The 24892-nt window shown below is 39.9% G+C and overlaps 1 protein-coding gene across 1 annotated transcript in view; it reads right to left on the reverse strand.

The window, feature by feature from the left end:
- LOC108697803 (kinesin-like protein KIF18B) overlaps window positions 1-16040 on the reverse strand; it is a 42666-nt gene extending 26626 nt beyond the window's left edge. The window contains 8 exon segments of the mRNA XM_018228229.2: window positions 2268-2366; window positions 2368-2445; window positions 4440-4637; window positions 5689-5799; window positions 10022-10126; window positions 10815-10972; window positions 12977-13341; window positions 15777-16040. Coding sequence (XP_018083718.1) covers window positions 2268-2366; window positions 2368-2445; window positions 4440-4637; window positions 5689-5799; window positions 10022-10126; window positions 10815-10972; window positions 12977-13304 — 1077 coding nt within the window. The 5' untranslated portion in view covers window positions 13305-13341; window positions 15777-16040.
- Between the last annotated feature and the right edge of the window lie 8852 nt (window positions 16041-24892).

Genomic DNA, 24892 nt, shown 5'->3' on the forward strand with positions numbered 1-24892 from the left:
GAATTACCCAAAACCAAAAGGTATAACAAGCACATAAACCAAAAGGCAAAGTATTTAAAGCAAAGTTTTGTCCCATCTGAAAAGAGAATTTATTCACCCTTAGTAGCACAGAACTACACAAACACATTAACGCATCTGGTTATATTCAACGAAGCCTTTAAATCAAACCAAACAGTATAACAGCAGTATAAAATTATACTGATCAGTGATGGATTCTAAAGTCAATATAGGCGGTGCTTGGCTTTTCAAGTCCAAAAGTCATCATTGAATAATGTCAAGCAAGTGTGTGATAACTTGTGTAATGGAAGCGCTGTTTTACTAGATTCCTATAATAAATAACACTCTGCCGTGCATTTCTACCAACCATTTATAGAAAATAATACAGTTAAACTAATCCCTATTTATAGGGCAAAATGTCCCCCTTAAACAATAACCATATCCCAGCTTAAGCCATAAAACTGGAATTTGTCATTTAGCTGCAGTTAAAGGAACAGTTCGGTGTAAAAATAAAAACTGTGTAAATAGATTGGCTGTGCAAAATAAATAATTTTTCTAATATAGTTAGACAAAAATGTAATGTATAAAGGCTGGAGTGACCGGATGTCGAACATAACAGAACAGAACACTACTTCCTGCTTTTTAGCTCTCTAACTTTAAGTTAATCAGCGACTTTAAGGGGGCCACATGGGACATAACTGTTCAGTGAGTTTGCAACAGCTCAGATTCAAAAGCAACAGTTATGACCCATGTGCCCTCCCTCAAATCACTGATTGGTTACTGCCTGGTAACCAATCAGTGGAAACTAAGAGAGCTACAAAGCAGGAAGTAGTTTTCTGTTCGACATCTAGTCACTCCATCCTTTATACATTAAATTTTTGGCTAACTAGCTATATTAGAAACATTTTTTATTTTGCACAGCCTATTTATTTACCCAGTTTTTATTATTATACTGAACAATTCCTTTAAAGCGATACGAACACGTTCTTATAAAAATCATAGGAACGTGTCCATATGAAGGAGGTGCTGCATGGCTAAAAATTTTCCGCTAAAAGCCACCCTCCTCCCGCAAACCTTCCTTAAAGGCCAATATAATGCCAAATTCTAAGCAACTTTTCAGTTTGGTTTTTCATTATATACTTTGTTTATAGTTATTTGCCTTTTTCTTCTGACTTTGCAGATTTCAAACGGGCGTCGCTGACCCCTTGTAAAATGCAAATGCTCTATAGGGCTACAAATGTATTGTTATTGCTGCTTGGTATTCCTCATCTTTCTATTCAACCCCTCTCCTATTCATATTCCAATCTCTTATTCAAACCAATGCATGGTTGCTAGGGGAATTAACACCCTAGCAACCAGATTGCTTAAAATGCAAATTGAAGAGCTGCTGAATAAAAAGCCAAATAACACAAAAACCTTAAATAATAAAAAACAAATGCAAATTTTTTCAGAATACCACTCTCTACATCATACTGAAAGTTATCTCAAAGGTGAACCACCCCTTTAAGCCGACCCTCTGACACTGCTAATGGATCTTCTGCGTCAGTTCAGTGCTGGGCTGGGGGTGGCACATTCCTTCCATAGGCTAATTACAAATGAATACAGGGCTGCAGCATATGGAAGGAAATATTCTCCGTGCAGCACCTTCTTGATACGGACAAAGATTCAGTGTAAAGATTAAAACTTGGTAAACAGATAGACTGGGCAAAATAAAAAATGTTTCTAATATAATTAATTAGGCAAAAATGTAATGTATAAAGGCTGGAGTGACTGGATGTCTAACATAATAGGCAGAACACTACTTCCTGCTTTTCAGCTCTCTTGGTTTCCACTGATTGGTTACCAGGCAGTAATGAATCAGTGACTTGAGGGGGGCACATGGGACATAACTGTTGCTTTTGAATCTGAGCTGAATGCTGAGGATCAATTACAAACTCACTGAACAGTTATGTCCCATGTGGCCTCCATTATAGTCACTGACTAACTCATAGTTAGAGAGCTGAAAAGCAGGAAGTAGTGTTCTGGCTATTATGTTAGACATCCAGTCACTCCAGCCTTTATACATTACATTTTTGGCTAACTTACTATATTAGAAACATTTTTTAATATTGCACAGCCTATTTATTTACCCAGTTTTTATTTTTACACTAAACTGTTCCTTTAAGGTCCTAAAAAGATCCCTCACCTAGCCTGATAATTGACTGTAACATGTAAAGCTTTTGAGTAAATTTCCATACTGGGAATAACATTAGGGAATCAGAGGAACTTACTGAGAGCTTTATTTCCTTTGCACGGTTGGCGTACTTCAGAGTGTTGTAGGTGTCATCATAACTGAGAGAGGATGGACTGATGGCAGCAATCATGACAGTTCCGACAGTTTCCACCAATGGAGTCTTTCAGAAGCCTGGTCAGTTTGTTGTCTCGATAAGGGATATGAGCTTTCTTGCTCTGCACAGCATCAGAGAAAGTAATTAGGATTGAAAGGCCTTTTTTTTAACATATGAACATCAGTCACAGTCAAAGATGTATTTATTTTGCCTATGGACAACAATGCAGATGTTACAAAACAACAGCACTGCTCTGGGATATCACATCATAATTATTGGAGCGGGTTGTGATGGAACAAGATTAAGTCTTTCCTGTGGAAATCAATTGCTAGCAAATACAGTTTACAAATACGGGTTAAAGGAGCGATTCACCTTTAAGTTAACTTTTTAGTATGTTATATAACATTCAATTGGCCTTAATTTTTTCTTTTTTTTATAGTTTTTGCATTATATGCCGCCTTCTTCTGACTCCAGTTTTCAAATGGGGGTCACTGACCCCATCTAAAGAAACAAATGCTCTCTAAGGCTACAAATTCAATGTCATTGATAATTTCATTACTCTTTCTATTCAGGCCTGCTTCTATTCATATTCAAGTCTCTTATTTAAAGGGATCCTGTCATCAGAAAACATGTTTTTTTCAAAACGCATCAGTTAATAGTGCTACTCCAGCAGAATTCTGCACTGAAATCCATTTCTCAAAAGAGCAAACTGATTTTTTTATATTCAATTTTGAAATCTGACATGGGGCTAGACATTTTGTCAATTTCCCAGCTGCCCTGGTCATGTGGCTTGTGCCTGCACTTTAGGAGAGAAATGCTTTCTGGCAGGCTGCTGTTTTTCCTTCTTAATTTAACTGAAGGAGTCTCAGTGGGACATGGGTTTTTACTATTGAGTGTTCTTAGATCTACCAGGCAGCTGTTATCTTGTGTTAGGGAGCTGCTATCTGGTTACCTTCCCATTGTTCTTTTGTTTGGCTGCTGGGGGGGGGGGGGGAGGGGGTGATATCACTCCAACTTGCAGTACAGCAGTAAAGAGTGATTGAAGTTTATCAGAGCACAAGTCACATGACTTGGGGCAGCTGGGAAATTGACCATATGTCTAGCCCCATGTCAGATTTCAAAACTGAATATAAAAAAATCTGTTTGCTCTTTTGAGAAACAGATTTCAGTGCAGAATTCTGCTGGAGCAGCACTAATAACTGATTCATTTTGAAAAAAATTTTTTTTCCCATGACAGTATCCCTTTAAATTCATGCATGGTGGCTATGGTAATTTGGACCCTAGAAAATTAGGGGCAGGGAGGGAAAACGAGTGACTTTTTGTTACAAAACAATGAAGCAATTTTTTCCCCCTTACCACCCCTAATTAGCATATGCAAATTAGGATTCGGTATTCGGCAGAATCTTTCGCTAAAGATTCAGGGTTCGAAAAAAATAGTGGATTCGGTGCATCCCTACTCAAAACCCATAAATCATAAAAAAATGAAAACCAGTTGCAAATTGTCTCACTCTCAGCATCATTCTAAAAGTTAATTTAAAGGTGAACACCCCCTTTAAGGTTAGAATGATTTAATAATAAATATACACATTTTTGTAAATTAGTATAGTTGTGGTGGGTACTCTAGGACAGTGAAAAAAACAAACTATAGAGGGAGAGGGTTGGTTGTTTTCAACCACACTGAACGAAAATCCTTCGCGAAAGATTCTGCCCAATACCCAACCAAATCCAATACCCAACCAAATCCAAATTTGCATATACAAATTACTGCCTTTTCCCCTTTGTCCAAAAGGCAGTAACGTTAGTCTACAGGATAAGGAAAATAAAGGAATTTGTTTGGGTGGCAGTAAATGAGAGGTTTCAGTGAATCAAAGTTTCCAGTTTTTATATCCCTTAAAAGACTACAATGAAAGGACATTATTACTAAATACAAAGCGAGACAGCTCTAAACAAAACAGAAACATCTGTTACAATCATGGTAGTGATTGCTTTGCTGAAACATCTGCCCTGAACCGTTTAGTTGTTGTGAATTCTATAATGTAAACAAAACCAGGCTGTACCCAAAGCATCAGATGTTCACAAAGAAAGCCTTGTGTTATTGAAGAAGAGATGCCTTACCTTTGCATCAGCCAACGCATTGATGACATTGATGAGGGCCAGCAAGGAACGGTTGATGTTGGCCCCTTCTCGGAGGCGCTCACCTTTAGCATTTGTGGAAGAAGCTCGTTCTGAGCCAGCCAGATCAATAAGGCTCATTTTGGCTACCCGAATATCCTGAGATATACTGGCAGTGCGATCTTGCTGTTTCACATAGATCTATAGAAAGATACAATAAAAGTGAAAACTTTAGCACAGTGAAGGGGATACTGTCATGAGAAAAAATTTTTTTCCCCAAAAACCATCAGTTAATAGTGCTGCTCCAGCTAAATTTGGCACTGAAATCCATTTCTCAAAAGAGCAAACACATTTTTTTTTATATTTAATTTTGAAATCTGACATGGGGCTAGATAAAGTCAGTTTCCCAGCTCACCCCAGTCATGAGACTTGTGCTCTGATAAACTTCAGTCACTCTTTACTGCAAATTGGAGTGATGTCACCCCCTTCCCCCCCCCCCAGCAGCTTAACAACAGAACAGTGGGAAGGTAACCAGATAGCAGCTCCCTAACACAAGATAACAGCTGCCTGGTAGATCTAAGAACAGCACTAAATAGTAAAATCCAGGTCCCACTGCGACACATTCAGTTACATTGAGTAGGAGAAACAACAGCCGGCCTGAATTGATGACAATCGATAGGGGGGTATGAAGTACAAAAATCGGGCAGATATCTATCGTGCAAGTTTGATTTTTTTTTTCTTCGATCCATGACTGCATCGGCTAGTTGATGTGGTCCTGCCACCCGTCGGCCCATTCCCATCATTGTTCGGCCTCAGGGACGACGTTTAGATTAACCCAATATCGCCCTGCCGTTAGTGGGTATATTGGGTTAAGAACTGCTTGTTTGGCGACCTCTAATAGTGTATGGCCACCATTAGAGCAGATGGGAAGGGAGAAAACCCGAAGAATACCGAAGCGACCCGTGAGCTCCTCTGCACTGACTCATGCATGTGTGGTCAGTAATCCTACAGGGGACACAATTCTGGGGTAACACTAAGCAGGGGGAGGCAGGCCAGCAGAGGGGGGCCAGTGGGGACTTGCCTACAGGGGGGTTAAATTCTCCTTTAAGGAAAGTGCATTTTTATCTTAAAGTGCTAGTTTCTCTTTTTTGTTGATAAAAAGGTTTTATATAAATAAAATACAATATGTGTTAAAGTTTCAGTAATACCTTAGCATCAAGACCCCAGGAAAAATGTAGCTCAGATCACCTACCTGGAACACAGCATGTGAGCGTGAAGATGATGCATTGGCGTCTGTGGGATGCTGAGTGCGATTAAGGTTACCACTGGCCAGCATTTGCAGCAACTGATCGGCAGATTTGGGCTGGATGGATGATGAAAAAATTTGGTTAAGTACTCCTGTCCCCACTAGGTATAGTATTTAATTAGTATACAACTCCCAGAATCACTCCAGCCTTTGTATGTCACAGGATTGTTGGCAGGTGCACTTCAACACCGCACACTACTTCACTTCTTCTCCCACGTTTCACCTTCTCCACGAAGGCCCATAACTAAATGTAGTTTATAGTAACAAGAAGGCAAAAACATACGAAAACAAAATCATGCTGCAACGATAAGAAATAGACTATACTGTTCCGAGTGTGTGATTATTAAGGTGGCCATAGATATAACAATTACGATCTTTCCAGGAGAAGATTGGTTGCTTCAATACACACGGGTAGAGCGGAATCGTCAGATATACAGATCGAAACAATACAATTCTACCTGTATCTGACGATTCAGCACTAACAATGGCTGATGTTCGGGTGCCTTCAAAGGCGTCCGATCAAAATTTTTGACCAGCCGACCCATATCCAAGTCTTCTGCTGATATCGGTCAGCTTGTCTCCCTCCCACCATACACGCACTGAATATTGTACGAAAATTAGTTTTGTATGATATTATTGGTGCGTCTATGGCCACCATAAGACAGTGATTTCCAACCAATGGCTCGGGTGAAACATGTTGCTCACCAACTCCTTGGATGTTGCTCACAGTGGCCTCAAAGCAGGTGCTTATTTTTGAATTCCAGGCTTAGAGGCAAGTTTTGTTGCAATAAAACCATGTGGACTGCCAAACAGAACCTCCTGTAGGCTGTCAATTTACATAGGTGTTACTAAATAGAGCCCTTATTTAGCATCACTTTTTTCATGTATGTGTTGCTCCCCAACTCTTTTTACATATAAATGTAGCTCATGGGTAAAAAAGGTTGGGATCCCTGTTCTGAGGTAGATTGGGTGCAATAAATTTCAGATATCATACAGCTGCCCACACTGGGCGATTTTAATATCTGGCTAATTAATTAATATTAATTAGTAACATATGTAGCAATTTAGTTACAAAATGGAATACATGATAGCTTTTGTATCCACCATGTAGTCCTCCAGTTAACTAGTTCAGGTGCTGCAGTAATTATACCATTATAATACACAAAAGCCATGAATATCCTGTAAATGATATCCTTATAAACGGTGAGTTGTGATGTCATCAGTTATAAACGGTGAGTTGTGATGTCATTTCTGTCACATGACTCACTGACATTTGTGTATTATAATAAATAAAGTACCCCCAGTTGCAAAATAGTAGGATATTAGAAGCTACCTCGGAGTTCCATGACCTGTATAAAAACACTCAGCCTTGTGTTTTTATATGGTCATGAAACTCCTCGGTAACTTGTAATATCCTTATATTTTACAAGAGGGGGTACTTTATTCACTATATAACACACCCCATTGTGATTACTTTAGTGGACAGTGGCTGAAAGGTTATTAGTTCACTGTTTCCCCACTGTTCCATCCTATTTGTTTTTAATCTTTTTGTATTTTTATGGGCATGGTCCAGCATCATTGGGGTGAATCCTCAGTGGTGAGTCTTGTATATATAGCAGCGTTGTCTTTTTAACGCAATATAAATAAAAGTTGAGTTTTAATGGTATAATTACTGCAGCACCTATTTAACTGGAGGACTACATGGTGGATACAAAAGCTATAATGTATTCCATTTTGTAACGCCTCAATTGTTATATATGTTTGATACATTTATTGTTTAGTTAACTTGCGGGTGCATTGATACACTGTTATACTTTACTGCCACTCTATTAGCTAGTAATTAATATACATCATTAAGTATATTAAAATGATAGGATTCTCAACCACTTTTTAAATCTCTCTTTTATATATTATGCACTTCTAATTAGTATTCTCTCAAATCATCCAGTTTACACAAAATTATATTTTTTATTTAAAAAAAAAAAGTCAGTATAAGAAAGATCCATTCAGATAGGTAATTATCCTTCTAACAACTGAAAACACATGTAGATCCAGGGAAATCCCCCAGGGGAATACACAATGTGAAAGGTTACATGGATACAAGAAAGTTCTCCGGGCATTTTTATTCCTTGAAATCAACGTTTTACACAAATAAAACATTTTATTTAAAGTGCAGTCTCCTTAGATTCATGACATACTCTCTAAACAGGTGGCCAGAGGGTGGGATATAGAAAGCTTCCTCTGCTATTTGCTTTCAAAAAGCCTTTCTAGATGTGTATCAGACCAGAACAAATCCCATTAGCGAGATAAAGTGTGACTTATGGATTCCGTGCCGTTGATAAATAAACATCAAATATAGTAATTAGGAGCAGATGAGAGTTAGGGGGAAACAGAGTGGCATATGTTTGTGAATGAAAACCTTAAGTAACAAATCATGTTCCTAATCTTGGCAACAAATAAATTCCACACCTCATACCAACCAGTTCTATTCTTGCCTATGATGCTCTGCCTCTCTTGGTTTGTCTGCATACTAGTCAATACTGCTAGTATATACAGAATATACGGGAAGAGCGGATCGGCTTTGAAGCTCCCATATAGTATTTATTCTGTGTTTTAAATAAACTGTACATTGAGCACAAATCCAAGGCTGCATCTGATAAAAAAATAAAAATATATTTCCATTTCTGCATTGTCACAATTGGCAAATGTCCCCGGAGTATAAGAAGTTCCCCTACAGGGATCAGGTCCACAGTTTGGGCTCTGAGCAATAGCTGGCGGGTTACACCAACATCTAGGGTGGGATTAAGGAGCATGGCTGCCCTTCCCTGTTAATGGAGAGGAACAAGCCTCTCATTATTTCAAATCAAGCTTTCCTGCCTGCTTTGTTGTTGGAATCAATGCTGCATCATTTATTAATTCACCAATACATGCTCCGTTTGCTTTCCACCGCAAGCTTTCCTATAAGACAATGTACCAAATGTATAATTTTTTGAGTACTCAAATATTCAAACCTTAAAGGGATCCTGTCACTGGAAAACATGTTTTTTTTCAAAACGCATCAGTTAATAGTGCTACTCCAGCAGAATTCTGCACTGAAATTAGTTTTTCAAAAGAGCAAACAGATTTTTTTTATATTCAATTTTGAAATCTGACATGGAGCTAGACATTTTGTCAATTTCCCAGCTGCCCCTGGTCATGTGACTTGTGCCTGCACTTTAGGAGAAAAAATGCTTTCTGGCAGGCTGCTGTTTTTCCTTCTCAATGTAACTGAATGTGTCTCAGTGAGAATTGGGTTTTTACTATGGAGTGTTGTTCTTAGATCTACCAGGCATCTGTTATCTTGTGTTAGGGAGCTGATATCTGGTTACCTTCCCATTGTTCGGCTGCTGGGGGGGAAAGGGGAGGGGGGTGATATCACTCCAACTTGCAGTACAGCAGTAAAGAGTGATTGAAGTTTATCAGAGCACAAGTCACAGCTGGGAAATTGACAATATGTCTAGCGCCATGACAGATTTCAAAATTTCAAAAGATTTCAAAATTGAATATAAAAAAATCTGTTTGTTCTTTTGAGAAATGGATTTCAGTGCAGAATTCTGGTGGAGCAGCACTATTAACTGATTCATTTTGAAAAAAAATTGTTTTCCCATGACAGTATCCCTCATCTGAAATCATCTGAAATCATCTGACAAAACCACAGCGCCAGAGAACCAAGTTTTCTAGAACCTTACTGACATATGGAACTAAGGGTTTTCCAAACCCAATGGCAATTCCTTTAAAGGAACCGTTTAATATAAAAATAAAAACTAGGTAAATAGATAGGCTGTGCAAAATAAAAAATGTTTCTTATATAGTTATTTAGCCAAAAATGTAATGTATAAAGGCTGGAGTGACTTGAGGGAGGGCCAATAGTCATAACTGTTGCTTTTGAATCGGAGCTGAATGCTGAGGATCAATTGCAAACTCACTGAACAGTTATGTCCCATGTGGCCACAATTCAAGTTGCTGACTAACTGCTGAAAAGCAGGAAGTAGTGTTCTGTTCTGTTCGACACCCAGTCACTCCAACCTTTATACATTTAATTTTTGGCTAACTAACTATTAGAAACATTTTTTATTTTGCACAGCCTATTTACCTAGATTTTATTTTTATACTGAACTGTTCCTTTAAATAACCTATATATTCATGGGAACCGGATACTTCAAAGGACACATTTTTTACACAAAGACAAACAAAATTAATAAAAATGTAAAATATTAGTGCAGAAATAGAAAATGTTTACCTGATGGAAAGACAGGCCCTGAACAACTACACCCTTCTGGGGATCCTCCCGGATTGCTAGAGATCCTCTTGGCTCCAGCAGGTCCTGTATCTGTTCATTATACACCTAGATAGCAAGGAAACATGGGTAGAACAATCATGCCAGTTAATAAAAGGGAAAAAAGCATCCAAAAGAGGGAGAAGAATTATACCAGATAATTAGTAATGGATGGCGCTACAGTGAAAGATAATTCTAAAATGCACCCAATAAGAGAATCTTAAGTGATAAAACTGGTCATCATCCCACAGAGCAGTTTGTATCCATTTTAGCAACGTTTCTAAAGGAAAACAGTTTGAGACTAAATTACAGTAGAATTTGTACAGATCACTTCCCATTATGATCAATGGGAAGTATGGAACATGGATTTTAAAATGATCTGAAAATGTAGGGGTTTCAGAAGATAATAGCTCCACTATGCCATATTCATGGGCTTTTTTATTTATTGTGGGAAGTGATCTGAGCACATTCCCTGGACAAGGTCACAAACAAACTGCCTGATGTAGCACCGCCCTTGCGCATCTGTGTTTTGTTCTCTTAAATCATATTATATGGTATAAGTTACATTTTTAATTTATAAGAAACTGTTTGGCCCTTATAAATGTGAATTTAGACAATAATGCAATACAGAAAGTCTTTCCCCTGATAAATAATGTCATGCAAATAGAACGAATACCCTACACAATAGTCAGCCAATATCAAACCAAAACTACCATGGCACAGTATTTTACAAAAATGGAATGGTCCAGGGACTCACCTCAAGGTAGGAGCTAAGAACCTCGCATGACTTTTCCTCTTTGATTGCCTCAATTCTCCTGTAAAGCTCAACCATAGTAAGGTACATAACGCTAGGGTCAACTTCACTGCCCAGCATTGTGTGGGTCTTCCCAGAACCTGTAGCTCCATAGGCAAAAACTGCATTAAAGGAAAAGGAAGGGGATTAAGAGGTTAAACCAGAGAAGCGTCCAACACACACAAAGAAACTTCACAGTATATTTAAAGGGGAACTATCTCAAAATGGAAATTTAATATAAGCGTCAGCACACTGAAATAAGTTTTTAAAATTGTGTGCCTTTTCTGAAATAATCAAGTTCATCTTCACTATCCCTCTCTCAGCATCTGTTTCTCTTCATTCTCTCTTCATGCAGCAGTTGGGTGTCAGATAATCATTGACCATTAGATCCTATATATCTTATAGGGGGGCTCCTTTTGCCTAGAAGATGTATTAGAGGTCACTCTATTAAAATCACCAGACATCGTGTCTCTCTACATGCAGGATTTGTGCAAAAGTCAGTTATTTTGTTAGATTTTGTTGGTACTGGAATCATTTATTTGAGTGAGCTCTAATTCATCTGCTTGGAAAGATTTATTGGATCATTCATCTGACATCCAACTGCTACATGAAGAGGGAATGAAGAGAAACAGATGCTGAGAGAGGAATAGTGAACATAAACTTCATTATTTCAGAAACTATGCAGAATATTTAATGGATTGTATTTAGAAAGTTTCTTAATTCAGTATGAAGCTTATATTAAATTTTGCGATAGTTCCCCTTTAAGAAAACTGGCCTAAATCAGTACAAGGATTCTCTGCACCTATGTCTTTGTTGCCTGCAGTTCTCTAGTTCAGCTCCAATAGACCTTTCACGGGGTCTCTCTAGTTTCCTCAAATACTTTCAACTATCTCTGGCTCAGCTTCCAAGCACCTGCCCTCTGCTCATTGCCTAAGAATTAGCTTCCGGACACTAATGCAGTACCAGACCATTGACTGTTTAATGGAAGAAGTGACAACTGAAACAGCTTATCTGGACCAGTTGTGAGACAAGTTTCAGATATTAGCGAACGACCAAAAGGAAAAGGTACTTGTGGGTTACTTTTACATCTGACAGCCATTTATTTCCGATGCCACAAATTGGTGAGGATCTCCGTCATACCAGTCAATTAATAGCAGAGGTTGCTTTTCTAACTATTTAAAGTTTAAAGGAATAGTTCAGTGTAAAAATAAAACAAGGTAAATAGAAAGTATGTGCAAAATAAAAAAATGTTTCTAATATACTATAGTTATCCAAAAATGTAATGTATAAAGGCTGGAGTGACTGGATGTGTAACATAACAGAACACAACACAACTTCCTGCTTTTCATCTCTCTAAGTGCCCTTACTCACGGGCGTTCGAAGCTGCGCTCCCCTGCGTTCCAGTCTTATGCGTTCAGCCACAGGGGAGCGCAGTAGTAGACGCGTGTAAGCGATGAATGCAGGTAAAATGCAACATTCTGTGTCCCAACCTGCGTTCGTTGCTTACATGCGTCTGTGTGAGTACAGCCGCATTGAAAAGAATTCAGCGAGTCTACTCCTGCGCTCCCCTGCGGCTGAATGCATAAAACCTGAAGGCAGGGGAGCGCAGCTTCAAATGCTCGTGAGTAAGGGCCCCTACTCTGAGTTAGTCAGTGACTTGAAGAGGGACCACATGGGACATAACTATTCAGTGAGTTTGCAATTGATCCTCAGCATTCAGCTCAGATTCAAAAGCATCATGTGCCCCCCCTCAAGTCACTGATTGGTTACTGCCTGGTAACCAATCAGTGGAAACCAATAGAGCTGAAAAGCATGAAGTAGTGTTGTGGCTATTATGTTACGCATCCAGTCACTCCAGCCTTTATACATTATATTTTTGGCTAACTATTTTTATTTTGCACAGTCTATTTACACAGCCTATTTACCCAGATTTTATTTTTACACTGAACAATTCCTTTAATCCAATCAGCCAACCACCATAAAAACACCGGCAGCATTAGCAGTAAAGTAGCGAGCAGACAAACATGTTGAGAGGCAAAAGTTAAGACATTAGAAATGGATATTAGGCAAGCACAACTGATGCTTGACTACTAGTCAGATATAAAAAAAAAAAACCATGTAGATACCAGAGCAGTTGTATCCATTTAGGACGCCATCTAGAATCTCCTTTGTTGTATGCTCAAACACATCCTGCTGTCTGGAATTTTCCCCAAAAACACGATCAAAAATAAACTTCATATCCTTTCCTTTGCGCTTTGTTCCATCGTTCCCTCTGAGGCTGGAAAACACTCCTGTTGTCTCTGGCTCATCAGGGTCAAACACCAGCATATTGTGATCCACAACTTGCACCACCGGGTGATGGTTTCCTTCTAGTTCACGCTGATTTGGGGGGCGCACTCGGACCACCACAGATACATTGTCTTCCTCCGTTGTAGATGAAGCGGTCATAGTCATGGTTATTGCTGAGAAGATGTGCTTTCCTGAGAAAATCCCGAATACAAAAATGAGAAATAAAAGGTAGCAATAACAATAAATGTGTAGCTTTACAGAGCATTTGTTTTAGATGGGTCAGTGACTGCGATTTAAAAGCTGAAAAGAGTCAGAAGAAAAAGGCAAATCATTCAAAAACTATAAAAAATAAATAATGAAAACCACTTGAAAAGTTGCTTAGAAATGGTCATTCCATAACATACTAAAAGCTAACTTAAAGGAACAGTAACACCAAAAAATCTTTGAAAGGAAAGACAGTATAATATAGTGCTGCCCTGCACTGGCAAAACAGGTGTATTTGCTTCAGAAACACAAAACAAGTTTGGTTGTATGGACGGCATCATCAAACAGGATCCAGGGAAAATGAACTTGTTAAAATGAAGAATCTTTATTATTCAAATGTTAAAACACACTGTGTGAGCAGGCAGGGGAACAGCAACCCTATGTGTACTACATAATCCTACCCCTGTAGTAAGTACAATGTGGATACTGGCAAAGTCCACAGCACTTTCTTTATGTCTTTGTTCACTCACTGGGAGGCACCTCAGTTTCACCCTCATGGGACAATCAGAATGTGATTACAATTTGGGGGGGTGGGAATTATGTAAATAAGAGGGGTGCAGAAGAGTTGCCAGGCTGCCAGTTTTCCAGCCAAATTGGACTACTAATTAAAAGCCCAGGCCAGTTTTAAAACTACAAACTAGCCAAGGTACAGATTTGGGCTACTTTTTGAGCTTTTGGCTGGTTTGTTGTTTGGAAGGTTTTTCTTGCCCTAAAGAGCAGAGCCTGCGTCTCCCAATGCATGTTGGGTAATGTAGTTTTTGTTTAACAATTTGGCAATTGGCGAGTTTAATGTAAGCCTACAATACCCAGCATGCAATGGGACTGACTTGTGTAGAAGTCGGGAGTCACCAGATTTTGGGCTCTGTACCCCAGTCTCCTGTCACTCATTCTCATGTTTTCTGTTGACTTTCCTTCATTTCTGACCATTTTGGTGAAAAAATCTGCTGGCCACCAAAATGTCTAGAGGTTGAGCTATTTTACAAATATTTATTGAAATTGTATATGTATTAGGGCATAGCTCCCAACTGTCCCGTTTTGAGCGGGACAGTCCCGCTTTTGGCAGCTCAACCCGCTGTCAGGATCTGTACTGATAAGTCCCGAGTTTCTCTTTGATCTGCTGCACTGAACAGCCAGAAAAAGATACAAAGTTTCTAACTTAATTGAGTCTTGGCAGACAACCCAGAGTTGATACTTAACATACTTTTGTAACAGTTTGATAAAATAAGAACGAAGACTCACAGCTTATGTAGCAATTCACCTTCATTTGCAAAACTGTAATAACATATAAAAAACACAAATGTGTTCAAACTTTCATAACCTGCCAAATTATGTATAATGAAGATGGTAATTAGCGATGTCGCCAAATGAGCGGATCTTTTCGTCTATGGCCACCTTTAGATCTGCCCCTCTTCCCTACTCACCTAATCCAAGGTTGCAGTGCTTCCAGGCGAAACTTCGTGACTCCACCCCAAAACATCATAATCCCGCCCCTGGACAGTCACAACCCCGCCCTTCTCTGGCCCGCCCCCATCCTTACGTCTCCGACCAGTAGCGCCAGATCGGAAAGGTGTCAACCCTAGTGACAGGTGACTCGGCCCCATTTTGCTTTATGGAAAAACTTGGCAAACAGTGAAAATGTAATAAAGGCGTATTTACACATATTTTCTGGCTACTTTTGAAGTGCCTCTTGGCTAGTTTTGGGCTGGTTTTGTAGCCGCCTTTGGCTGGTTTTGAACACAAGACCTGGAAACCCTGAGGTGCAGCGTGTGGGGCTCCAGTTGTTACTGTAAGTACAACTGGAGAGCATACCTCCCAACATTTTGGAAGTAAAAAGAGGGATATAAAAAAAATTTCCGCACGTAGCGCAGCAATTTTTTGGACCACACCCCTTTTTGTGACCACACCCCCTAATTACCATGTTTGTTTTACAAAATTTGGCAGGTTATGAAAGTTTGAAAATATTTCTCCTTATCTAAACTGTGTTTTTGTGTCTCAAAATTGTTACAAAGTATCTTATTTGCACCTGTTAGCTGTTCTGGGCTCTCTGCTAAAAGCCAATTGAGTGAGAAAGTTTCTTTTTCTGGCTGTTCAGTGCATAGAAAAGAGGGACTTTCCAGTACAAAATGAGGGACTGCGGGTTGAGCTGTCAAAAGAGGGACTGTCCCTCTGAAAAAGGGACAGTTGGGAGGTATGCTGGAGAGACTGGATATTCCCAATGTAGACATGGAACACATTCAACAATTTATACAGAAGTCCTGCCAGAATGACTGTACCGAGTCCCATTAGACAGACAGACAGATATAGATAAGAGAAATGTCTCCATGACACACGTCAGATCCCTGTCCCTGATCCCACTCGTATCACATTACATACCGGGAGAAGAAGGGGATGTTCCTGAGGGGACGGACCTTACACGCGTTACATTACTAATATATCGATGTTATTATCAGCGGATGTTATCGAACCCCTTCAATGGTCCCTGTCTTCCTTTCCAAACACTTCCGCCAGGCTAAGTTCAAAACACGCGGGCCTTTCTCACCGGTGGAGCTGATTGGACGGCTCAGCGTCACTCCAATTGTTTAAGGAAGTGATGTCGCGATAGCGCAAGGGGTATAGGGAGTTGTAGTTTTGGAGAGTCTGAAGCCTTTATCCCCCTCAGGGATGCCTATGTGGGGAATGGGGAAAGTCGTATGGTCAGGCGGAATTATAAGCGTGTTGCTGTTGGCTGTTATTGGGTTAGGGCGGGTTAAAGTCAGGGAATTGTAGAAATAGATTCCAAGTATTGTTGTTAGGGTTTGTGAAGGGAGCAAGTACGAATGTGTTTTATACTGAAGAGCAAGTGTTTGATATTGTCTCTATCGTCATTATGAATAGACACCTCCCGACATTTTGGAAATCTAGGGATGAAACTATTTGGCCACGCCCATTTGCGACCACACCCCCTGATTGCCATGTTCATTTTACAAAATTTGGCAGGTTGTTAAAGTTTGAACACATTTCTGTGGTTTTTATGCGTTATTACAGTTTTGCTAATGAACGTGAATTGCCCTTTATGCTGTGAGTCACAACTTACCCAGGAGACCTGCTTATCTTAAATTGTTACAATTGTTTCTTTGCTTATCTTAAATGGTAACAAAAGTATCTAAGTGCATCTGCCACGTATCCTGCCAAAAGCCAATTAGGTTTTAGAAACTTTGTATCTTTTTCTGACGTCAGTGCAGGAGATCAAAGAGAAAGTTGTGACATTTCAGTAACAATGCGGGACTGCAGGTTGAGCTGTCAAAATCGGGGCTGTCCCGCAAAAAACTGTACAGTTGGGAGGTATCTCATAGATCTTGGAAGAAATAATTTTTTCTTAAACCTAGACTGAAACTGATTACCTGTCATTGGGCCCACTGAGCAATCAGAGGGGCCTACTTATACCGTGTAAAACACTGGAGTAGGGTTGCCACCTAGCTGGTATTTTACCGGCAATGTAGCTGCTGGTAATTTGTAATACCCTTTACAAAAGCCCTTGCCCTCCGGGGAAAACTTACATTTTCTTTGGCTTCTGGCGAAGTGGCCCTGCCCCTTTTGCGGCACTACCCTGTGGATCCGCCTCTTTTTGAGGCTCAGTCAGCCGGCTCCGCCCCTTTTTCCATCACGTTCCGCCCCCTTAGTATCCACCCCCACCACTGGCCGGTAATTTTTTTTTTTTTAAAAAGGTGGCAACCTTACACTGGTGACATTTGATCTCTCCCCTGATATTGGCAATCTCAGACTGATCCAGGCATGGACCCTAGGGCCCAACGAACGGATCACAACGCGCAGAATACAGGAGGTCAAATTGAAGACCGCGTCAACCAACCGATGCGGTCCTTGATCTGACAGGATTTTAAAATCTGCCCAATCGACTTTTGCCCAACTTTTGACCAGATATCAATCAAGGAAGCCCATTAAAGAGCCCCATACACTGGCCAATGAGTGCAGGCAACTGCCCTATGGCAGGTGGTGAGGACAGGGCTGACCTGCGTCTCTTGATGCTGAAGTGTATTAAGCCGACCCCTAAAGCTCCCCATAGACACAAAGATTTCTCTTGCCGAACGACCGATTTTAGCGAAGTCTGACCAATCCTTCGAAATTATCGTGCGGTTAGTGGGATTCAAACGATCGAACATCTTACGATTTTTTCGGCCGACATCTGTCAGGAAATTGATCGGCCAGGTCAAAAAATCTTTGTGGGTCCCAGTGCAATCTATCTATGTTTGCAGGGCCAAACAGGCAGCTCCCCTTTGTTTTCCTGGCAAATTGGTCTTTTTAGTTGATGGACAATTCGTTCGATCGTTCCGAGATAATCGCGGTCTCACGATGGCGAACGGATCTTTTAAAAATCTCAACATCTATGGCGAGCTTTAGGTAGGAGCCTCCATCATCCCTGCATATCCAATCAACTCTGTCCTGTAAGTCTGGCCATGCTTACAGCTGGTTTTGCCAGCCAGATCATTCCAGAATTTGGAGGTAATGTGGAACCCTCTTCACATCTTATATTGGTAAGTATTTGTTTATAATTTGTCAGTACAGATATGGGACCTGTTATCCAGAATGCTTGGGTCCTGAGGTTTTCTGGATAACAGATCTTTCCATAAATTGGATCTTCATACCTTCAGCGGCAGATTTATCAAGGGTCGAATTGAAAAAAATTCCAAATTTCAAATTTGTTTATGGTCAAAACTGTCAAATTCGACTAGGGAGTTATTCAAATTCAATTCGAGTTTTTTAAAAAATTCTAATTAAATTTTTGGAGATTTATTGTACTCTGGCCCTTGAACTCAAATTCGACTATTTGCCATTTAAAACTTGCTGAATTGCTGTTTAAGTCAATGGGAGGGGTCCAAGGATCAGTTTGGATTTGTTTGCAACCTTCCTGACATTCAAGTTTTTTTTTTAGGGAGAAAAAAACTCGAATTGATTGAATCAAATTCAATTCGAGTTTTCGGGTCGATTTAATTCATCCGAGTTTAAAAAATTTGATTTCATTAATAAATTTAGATTGGTCGAATTTTGAATTTCATGAGCGTTTCGGGGAGTTTTTATAAACCTTTGATAAACGTGCCTCCATGTCTACTCGAAAATATGTAAATATTAAATAAACCCAATAGACTAGTTTTGCTTCCAATAAGGATTAATTATATCTTAGTTTGCATCAAGTACAAGCTACTGTTTTATTATTACACAGAAAAAGGAAAAATTTCCACAAATTTGGATTAATTGATTATAAATGAGTCAATGGGAGACGACCTTTCTGTAATTCGGGTGCTTTCTGGATAATGGTTTTCCAGATAACAGATCCCATACCCGTACAACTTGGTTGAACAAGTTTTGCTTTGTGTTTTTTATTTTGTGGACATTTGAGGTCCAGCAGGGCTCATGTTTTTATCGAAATCAGAGCTTCTGTTTACTTTGCTGATCTTTTCCAGGGACAGTGGCTCTCAATGTGCAGTGTTGGCCAGTGTATTTGATTAACAAATCCTGCCCTGAAATGTTGTATTTATTTTCAAGCCACTGATGCTCAATATGTTTTTTAATGCGATGTTTTATGTTAGAAAACAAATCTTAAGAAAAATAAAGAAACAAAAATATGCTGTTTGCACGAGAACCCAGGCTTTTTACAGTAATAACGAAATCATTTTTGTGGAATGCACATAGCAGTTTTGCATTCTGCATTGGCATGTGTCCTTCAAGATTTGCCCCAGGTTGTTCCACTTAGCTGGATGACACTTGTGTATTTGAAGTAGTTCCACATATCCTCAGTTGGATTAAAGGAATTGTTTAGTGTAAAAATAAAAACTGGGTAAATGGACAGGCTGTGCAAAACAAAAATGTTTCTAATATAGTTAATTAGGCAAAAATGTAATGTATAAAGGCTGGAGTGACTGGATGTCTAACATAATAGCCAGAACGCTACTTCCTGCTTTGCGGCACTCTTGGTTTCCACTGATTGGTTACTAGGCATTAACCAATCAGTGACTTAATGGGGTCATAACTGCTGCTTTTGAATCTGAACTGAATGCTGAGGATCAATTGCAAACTCACTTAACAGTTATGTCCCATGTGGCCACCTTAAAGAAGAATTCAACCCAAACTTAAAAAACCCTACCCCCCTACCCTACATAGAACCCCCTTCCTCCTCCCCCCCAGCCTAAGTGTTACCCGGGGCAAATGCCCCTAACGTACCCCTCGGTGCAGACTCAGACATCGGAGTTCACGGGCGCCATCTTCTTCTCTTCGGAAATCTTCGGAATGAGACCAGCATGTCGGTGAATGCGCAGTTGGAGCAATTTTTGCCACAACTTCGAATACGCCGAAACTCACGAAAATTACCGAAAGGAGGGAGGGGGGGTCTATGTAGGGTAGGGTTTTTTTAAGTTTAGGGTTGAATTCTCCTTTAAGTGACTGACTAGTTAGTGAGCTGAAAAGCAGGAAGTAGTGTTCTGTTCTGTTAGACATCCAGTCACTCCAGCCTTTATACATTACATTTTTGGCTAACTAACTATATAAGAAACATTTTTTGTTTTGCACAGCCTTTCCATTTACCCAGTTTTTATTTTTACACTAAACAATTCCTTTAATCCAACTGAGGATAACTTACCTGAGCACCACGGAGCGATCCTCTTCCGGCTTCTTTAAATTTCATGCGCAGTAGAACAAAATAGCCGACTTTTTAGTTAAAGTTCGACTTTTCGTTCTACTGCGCATGTGCAGCCTCGCGAAGAAGAGGAAGATGGAAGAGAAGCGCTCCGTGGTGCTCACTGGTATATCCCCAGGCCATTTGCACAGTTAAAACACCACACAGACATCAGCGCTAAAAAAGGTAACCCCCCCACACACACACAGATTATAAAAAGCTATTGATGGTCAGGGTCCCCTTATAAAAACATTGGTGCCAGGGCCCCCCATAAAAGTTTTTTTTTTAAAAAAAATCATTGGTGCCAGGGCCCCCTTACAAGTTAAAAAAAAATTGGGGCCCCAAAGAATATTCTTTAAAAAAAACATTGAAAGCTTACAACGGCCCAGGTTAATAAGGCAGTGGAATTTAGCTTTATTTATTTTCTTTCTTTATTTTTTATTTTATCCTTTCTTTTTCTTCCTTGTATCTTTTTTTCTTTTTTTTTTCTTTTTGTTGTTTCCTTTCCTTTTCTTTTCTTCTGTTCTGAACTTCACAGTTCTTCTTTTTCCTCTTGAATTATATGTATAACAGGGAAACGTGTAATATCTATTCTTTCTATTATATGGACTTGACACGTGTTCAGTTTTCATGTCATATACTATGCTTGTTGTTACATTTGGATTTAGCCACTTCACTGTTAGCGACAGAGATGTTTTCAACGCTGCTTGTGTCTGTGTGATAACTGTAACAATACTGACGGATTTGTTGTTATGCACGATTTCCTCAATAAAAATTATTGAAATAAAAAAAAAACATTGAAAACATAGAAAAACACACATTGGTGTTCAGTAGAATTGAACTTGTGGCTTCGGGACTTCAACTTCGCCTCCTTTAGTGACTTTGCGTCTTTTCGCTGCTTCAGGACTTCAATTTCGTCTGTTTTCTTGACTTTGGGTCTTTTCGCCGCTTCAGGACTTCAATTTCGCCTGTTTTTTTTACCTTGGGTCTTTTCACCACTTCAGGACTTCAACTTCGCCCGTTTTCGTGATTTTGAGTATTTTCACGGCTTCGGGAATTCGGCTGTTCGCCACTTCCTCATTTCGGCTGTTCTGGACTTCAGGAGAGGCCGCATAGGCTTTGGTGATGTCAAGGGGGCCCCGGCTATTTTGAAAAGTGCAGCACAGCTGGGCACCCCTTCAGGCCCGGGCCCGGTACAGCAGTACCCCTTGTGCCCCCCTGATGGTGGCCCTGCCAAGTGCACAAAGCCTTTACTTCTCCTTTAAGTGAATTAGCTTATTTCTCTTCTGTGAATTGTTTTCTTAGGAGCCAGTCCCTAGGCCAGTGATCCCCAACCAGTAGCTCGTGAGCAACATGTTGCTCTTCAACCCCTTGGATGTTGCTCCCAGTGGCCTCAAAGCAGCTGCTTATTTTTGAATTCCAGGCTTGAAGGCAAGTTTTGGCTGTATAAAAACCAGGTGTACTGCCAAACAGAACCTCAATGTAGGCTGACAATCTACATAGGGGCTACCAAATGGGCAATTACAGCCCTTATTTGGCACCCCAAGAACAGTTTTCATGGTTGTGTTTCTCCCCAACTCCTTTTTCTTCTGAATGTTGCTCATGGGTTCAAAAGGTTGGGGATCCCTGTCCTAGGCTCACCGTGTCTCATTGGATTCATGAGAGAGGCTGCCCAAGCACACAAGGTAATCCATGGCTTGCAGCTATAGAAAAGTATATCAATTCCTTTCCGGCTAATGGTGCATGCCATGAGGTACTCTTGTAAAAGATCAATTCAAAAATGTATTATATCCGTTCAGAAGTTGGTGGTTTTCCTGGCTGATGATATTGCTGCACAAATATTTAAAGGATATCGTCTTTTGCTTTTTTCGTCACCATACTTGATCTCTCTATCCGACACCGGATATTAAGTGACCCATCAGAATCTTGAATTACTCCTCAGCACCCAGAGAGCAAGCGCTTCTGATGTTGTGCGGCTACAGAGAATAGAAACACTGCTGAGTGAGCAGAGGCTAGAATGGCATGGATAGACCTTCCATCTGTCATCATTGAGCAGCTCTGGGACGTGAGTGAAGACTGGATGGGAGGGGATAGAATACACTGAAATCATCTGCATGGGGTAACTTGATCCAATTGGGTAGCCATCAAGAGCTTCAAATGTGCTGCCTAGTTTCTCCTTGTTCCTTTTTTGCACATGTTTTAATAAGCCACCAGACTTGGCCACTGTCACACTTTAAAAGAGCCAATTGTTATTTGCAGATCATATAGCACATGTAGAAGTATATGTCCACACTGCATCACTAGCTAAAACAATTCTCTCTTCATTTACAGTGTGATTAATTACAGATAAAACTCAGGAGCTGGTATCAGTATCTCATTAGATTTAAGCTCTGTGGAGCAGCTGGTGTCATCCTCGTGTTTCTTGTTTTTGCCCTTCTATTTATTTCGCCGGTAATCGTTCTATTTTTTCCATTGGATTTATTCCTGTAAAGCCTGCAAAGTGCATGTCACCCTATGTCATTGTATAAATATAGTCATATTAAAAAATTTGGGAACCCCTCTCACCCTGCATAATAATTTACTCCACTTTCAACAAAAAAGAGAACAGTGGTATGTCTTTCATTTCCCAGGAACATCTGAGTACTGAAGTGAAGCAATATTCAGTTGTATGGAATTAAATCAAATGTGAAAAACTGGCTGTGCAAACATTTGGGTACCAAAAAGCCCTTTGTATGGTGGAAGAAGAACACCACATTCCAAGAAAAACACCTGCTAAATACTGTCAAATTTGGTGGAGGTTCCATCATGCTGTGGGGCTGCGTGGTTAGTTCAGGTGAAAAAGGAAGTAGTTTGTACCAGTATCACGGTAGGCTTCCTGCGCCACAGCTTCTGTCCCAAAATAGAAGCAATGCAAATGCCAAGTCTTTTTTCAAGTTGAAAAAGAGCCACTTTAGCTCCAAAACATGTTGTGAAAAATAAATAAACCTTGCAGCACAGTTCCTGCGGTTTGATGTTCCTGTTTATCCACAATTCTAAAGACATGGTTAATTCAGGGACTGGGGCCCTTGTTAAAGTCGATGGTCGGATGATTTCAACCCAATATCAACAAATTCTTCAGGATAATGTTCAAGCATCAGTCACAAAGTTAAAGTTCATAGGGGTTGGATATTCCAACAAGACAATGACCCTAAACACACTTCAAAATCTACAAAGACATTTATGCAGAGGGAGAAGTACAATATTCTGGAATGGCCGTCACAATCCCCCGACTTGAATATCATCGAAAATCTATGGGATGATTTGAAGCAGACTGTCCATGCTCAGCAGCCATCAAATTTAACTGAACTGGAGAGATTTTGTTTGGACGAATGGTCAAAAAAACGGCCATCCAGAATCGAGACACTCATCAAAGTCTATAGGAGGCGTCTAGAGGCTGTTTTATTTGCAAAAGGAGGCTTAACTAAGTATTTATGTAATACCTTTAGTGGGGTCCCCAAATTTATGCTCCTGTCTAATTTTGTTATGATGCATATTGCATATTTTCTGTTAATCCAATAAGCTTTAGGTCACTGCTGAAATACTACTGTTTCCATAAGGCATGTTATATATTAAAAGGAAGTTGCTACTATGAAAGCCAATAATAAACAAAACTAGGAAGCTCCACTAGGAAGACCTCAAGATAGGGTGGCACAGGTAATCAACTGCATAGAACTTCATCATTCCAGGGGTTCTGGCACACTTGTTTATTAAACTGCAATAGACCCCACATATCATACTTGCTCCAGGCAGGGTTGCCAGGTCTAATTTCAAAACCAGCCACAATCAGCTACAAAACCAGCCCAAAACTAGCCAAGAGTCACTTCAAAAGTAGTCAAAAAATATCACAATATGTGCAGTGAAAAAAGTAAAAAAATGTAATAAATATATGTAAAAAAAAACAGATTTTTCAAATTTTCACTGTTTCACAAATTTTTCCATGAAGCAAAAACTGTACAGATTCGCCTGTCACCAGGGACGTAACTACAGAGGAGGGCCCAGGAGGTATAGTTGCCCCATTAGGTCCTAATACAGTGTACAACTTATGAATGAAGTCCAATGTTTATAGTAGATTCAACTGAAGCTTTTTCTATCCTTCTATCTGCCTTTATCATCCATTGCTAGTGGTCAATTGTTGTTCTTCAAGGGTGTGTTTTCAGGTCTTTTTAACTGATGACGTAGGTGTTTGCTATTCATTCATAAAATGAAACTCAATTGCTAATTGTCTCAGAATATCTCTACATCAATGATCCCCAACCAATAGCTCGTAAGCAACATGTTACTCACCAAGCCTTTTGATGTTGCTCCCAGTGGCTTCAAAGCAGGTGCTCATTTTTGTATTTCTGACTTGGAAGAAAGTTTTGGAGGAATAAAGACCAAGTATACGTTAATTTAATGGTGAAAAACCCCTTTAATTTTATACAACTTTCCAATGAGTGAATTAATAATAACTGGCGAATTTGGGGCCCTCTGGCCTTTGCGTCCAGAACTTTGACCTATAGAATCAAGGAAGGATACAGGTCACTGTGAGAACTTGAGCCTTGGGGGCAAATTCACTAAGATCCGAAGTTGCGCCAGCGACAGCTTCGCCGCACTTCACCAGGCGTAGTTTCGTCAGCGATACGCAAATTCACTAAAATTCGAATTTGCGCTCAGGGAGGCGAATGGTAGCGAAGTTGCGCTAGCGTTAATTTGTCAAGCAAAGCAAATTTACGCTAGCGATGCCTCATTTGAATACGGCTCCAAGTTAAAGTACAATGGACGTATATGTAGCAGCAAATACATTACA

Source organism: Xenopus laevis, chromosome 7S (assembly GCF_017654675.1).
Source record: "Xenopus laevis strain J_2021 chromosome 7S, Xenopus_laevis_v10.1, whole genome shotgun sequence".
Taxonomy (NCBI): domain Eukaryota; kingdom Metazoa; phylum Chordata; class Amphibia; order Anura; family Pipidae; genus Xenopus; species Xenopus laevis.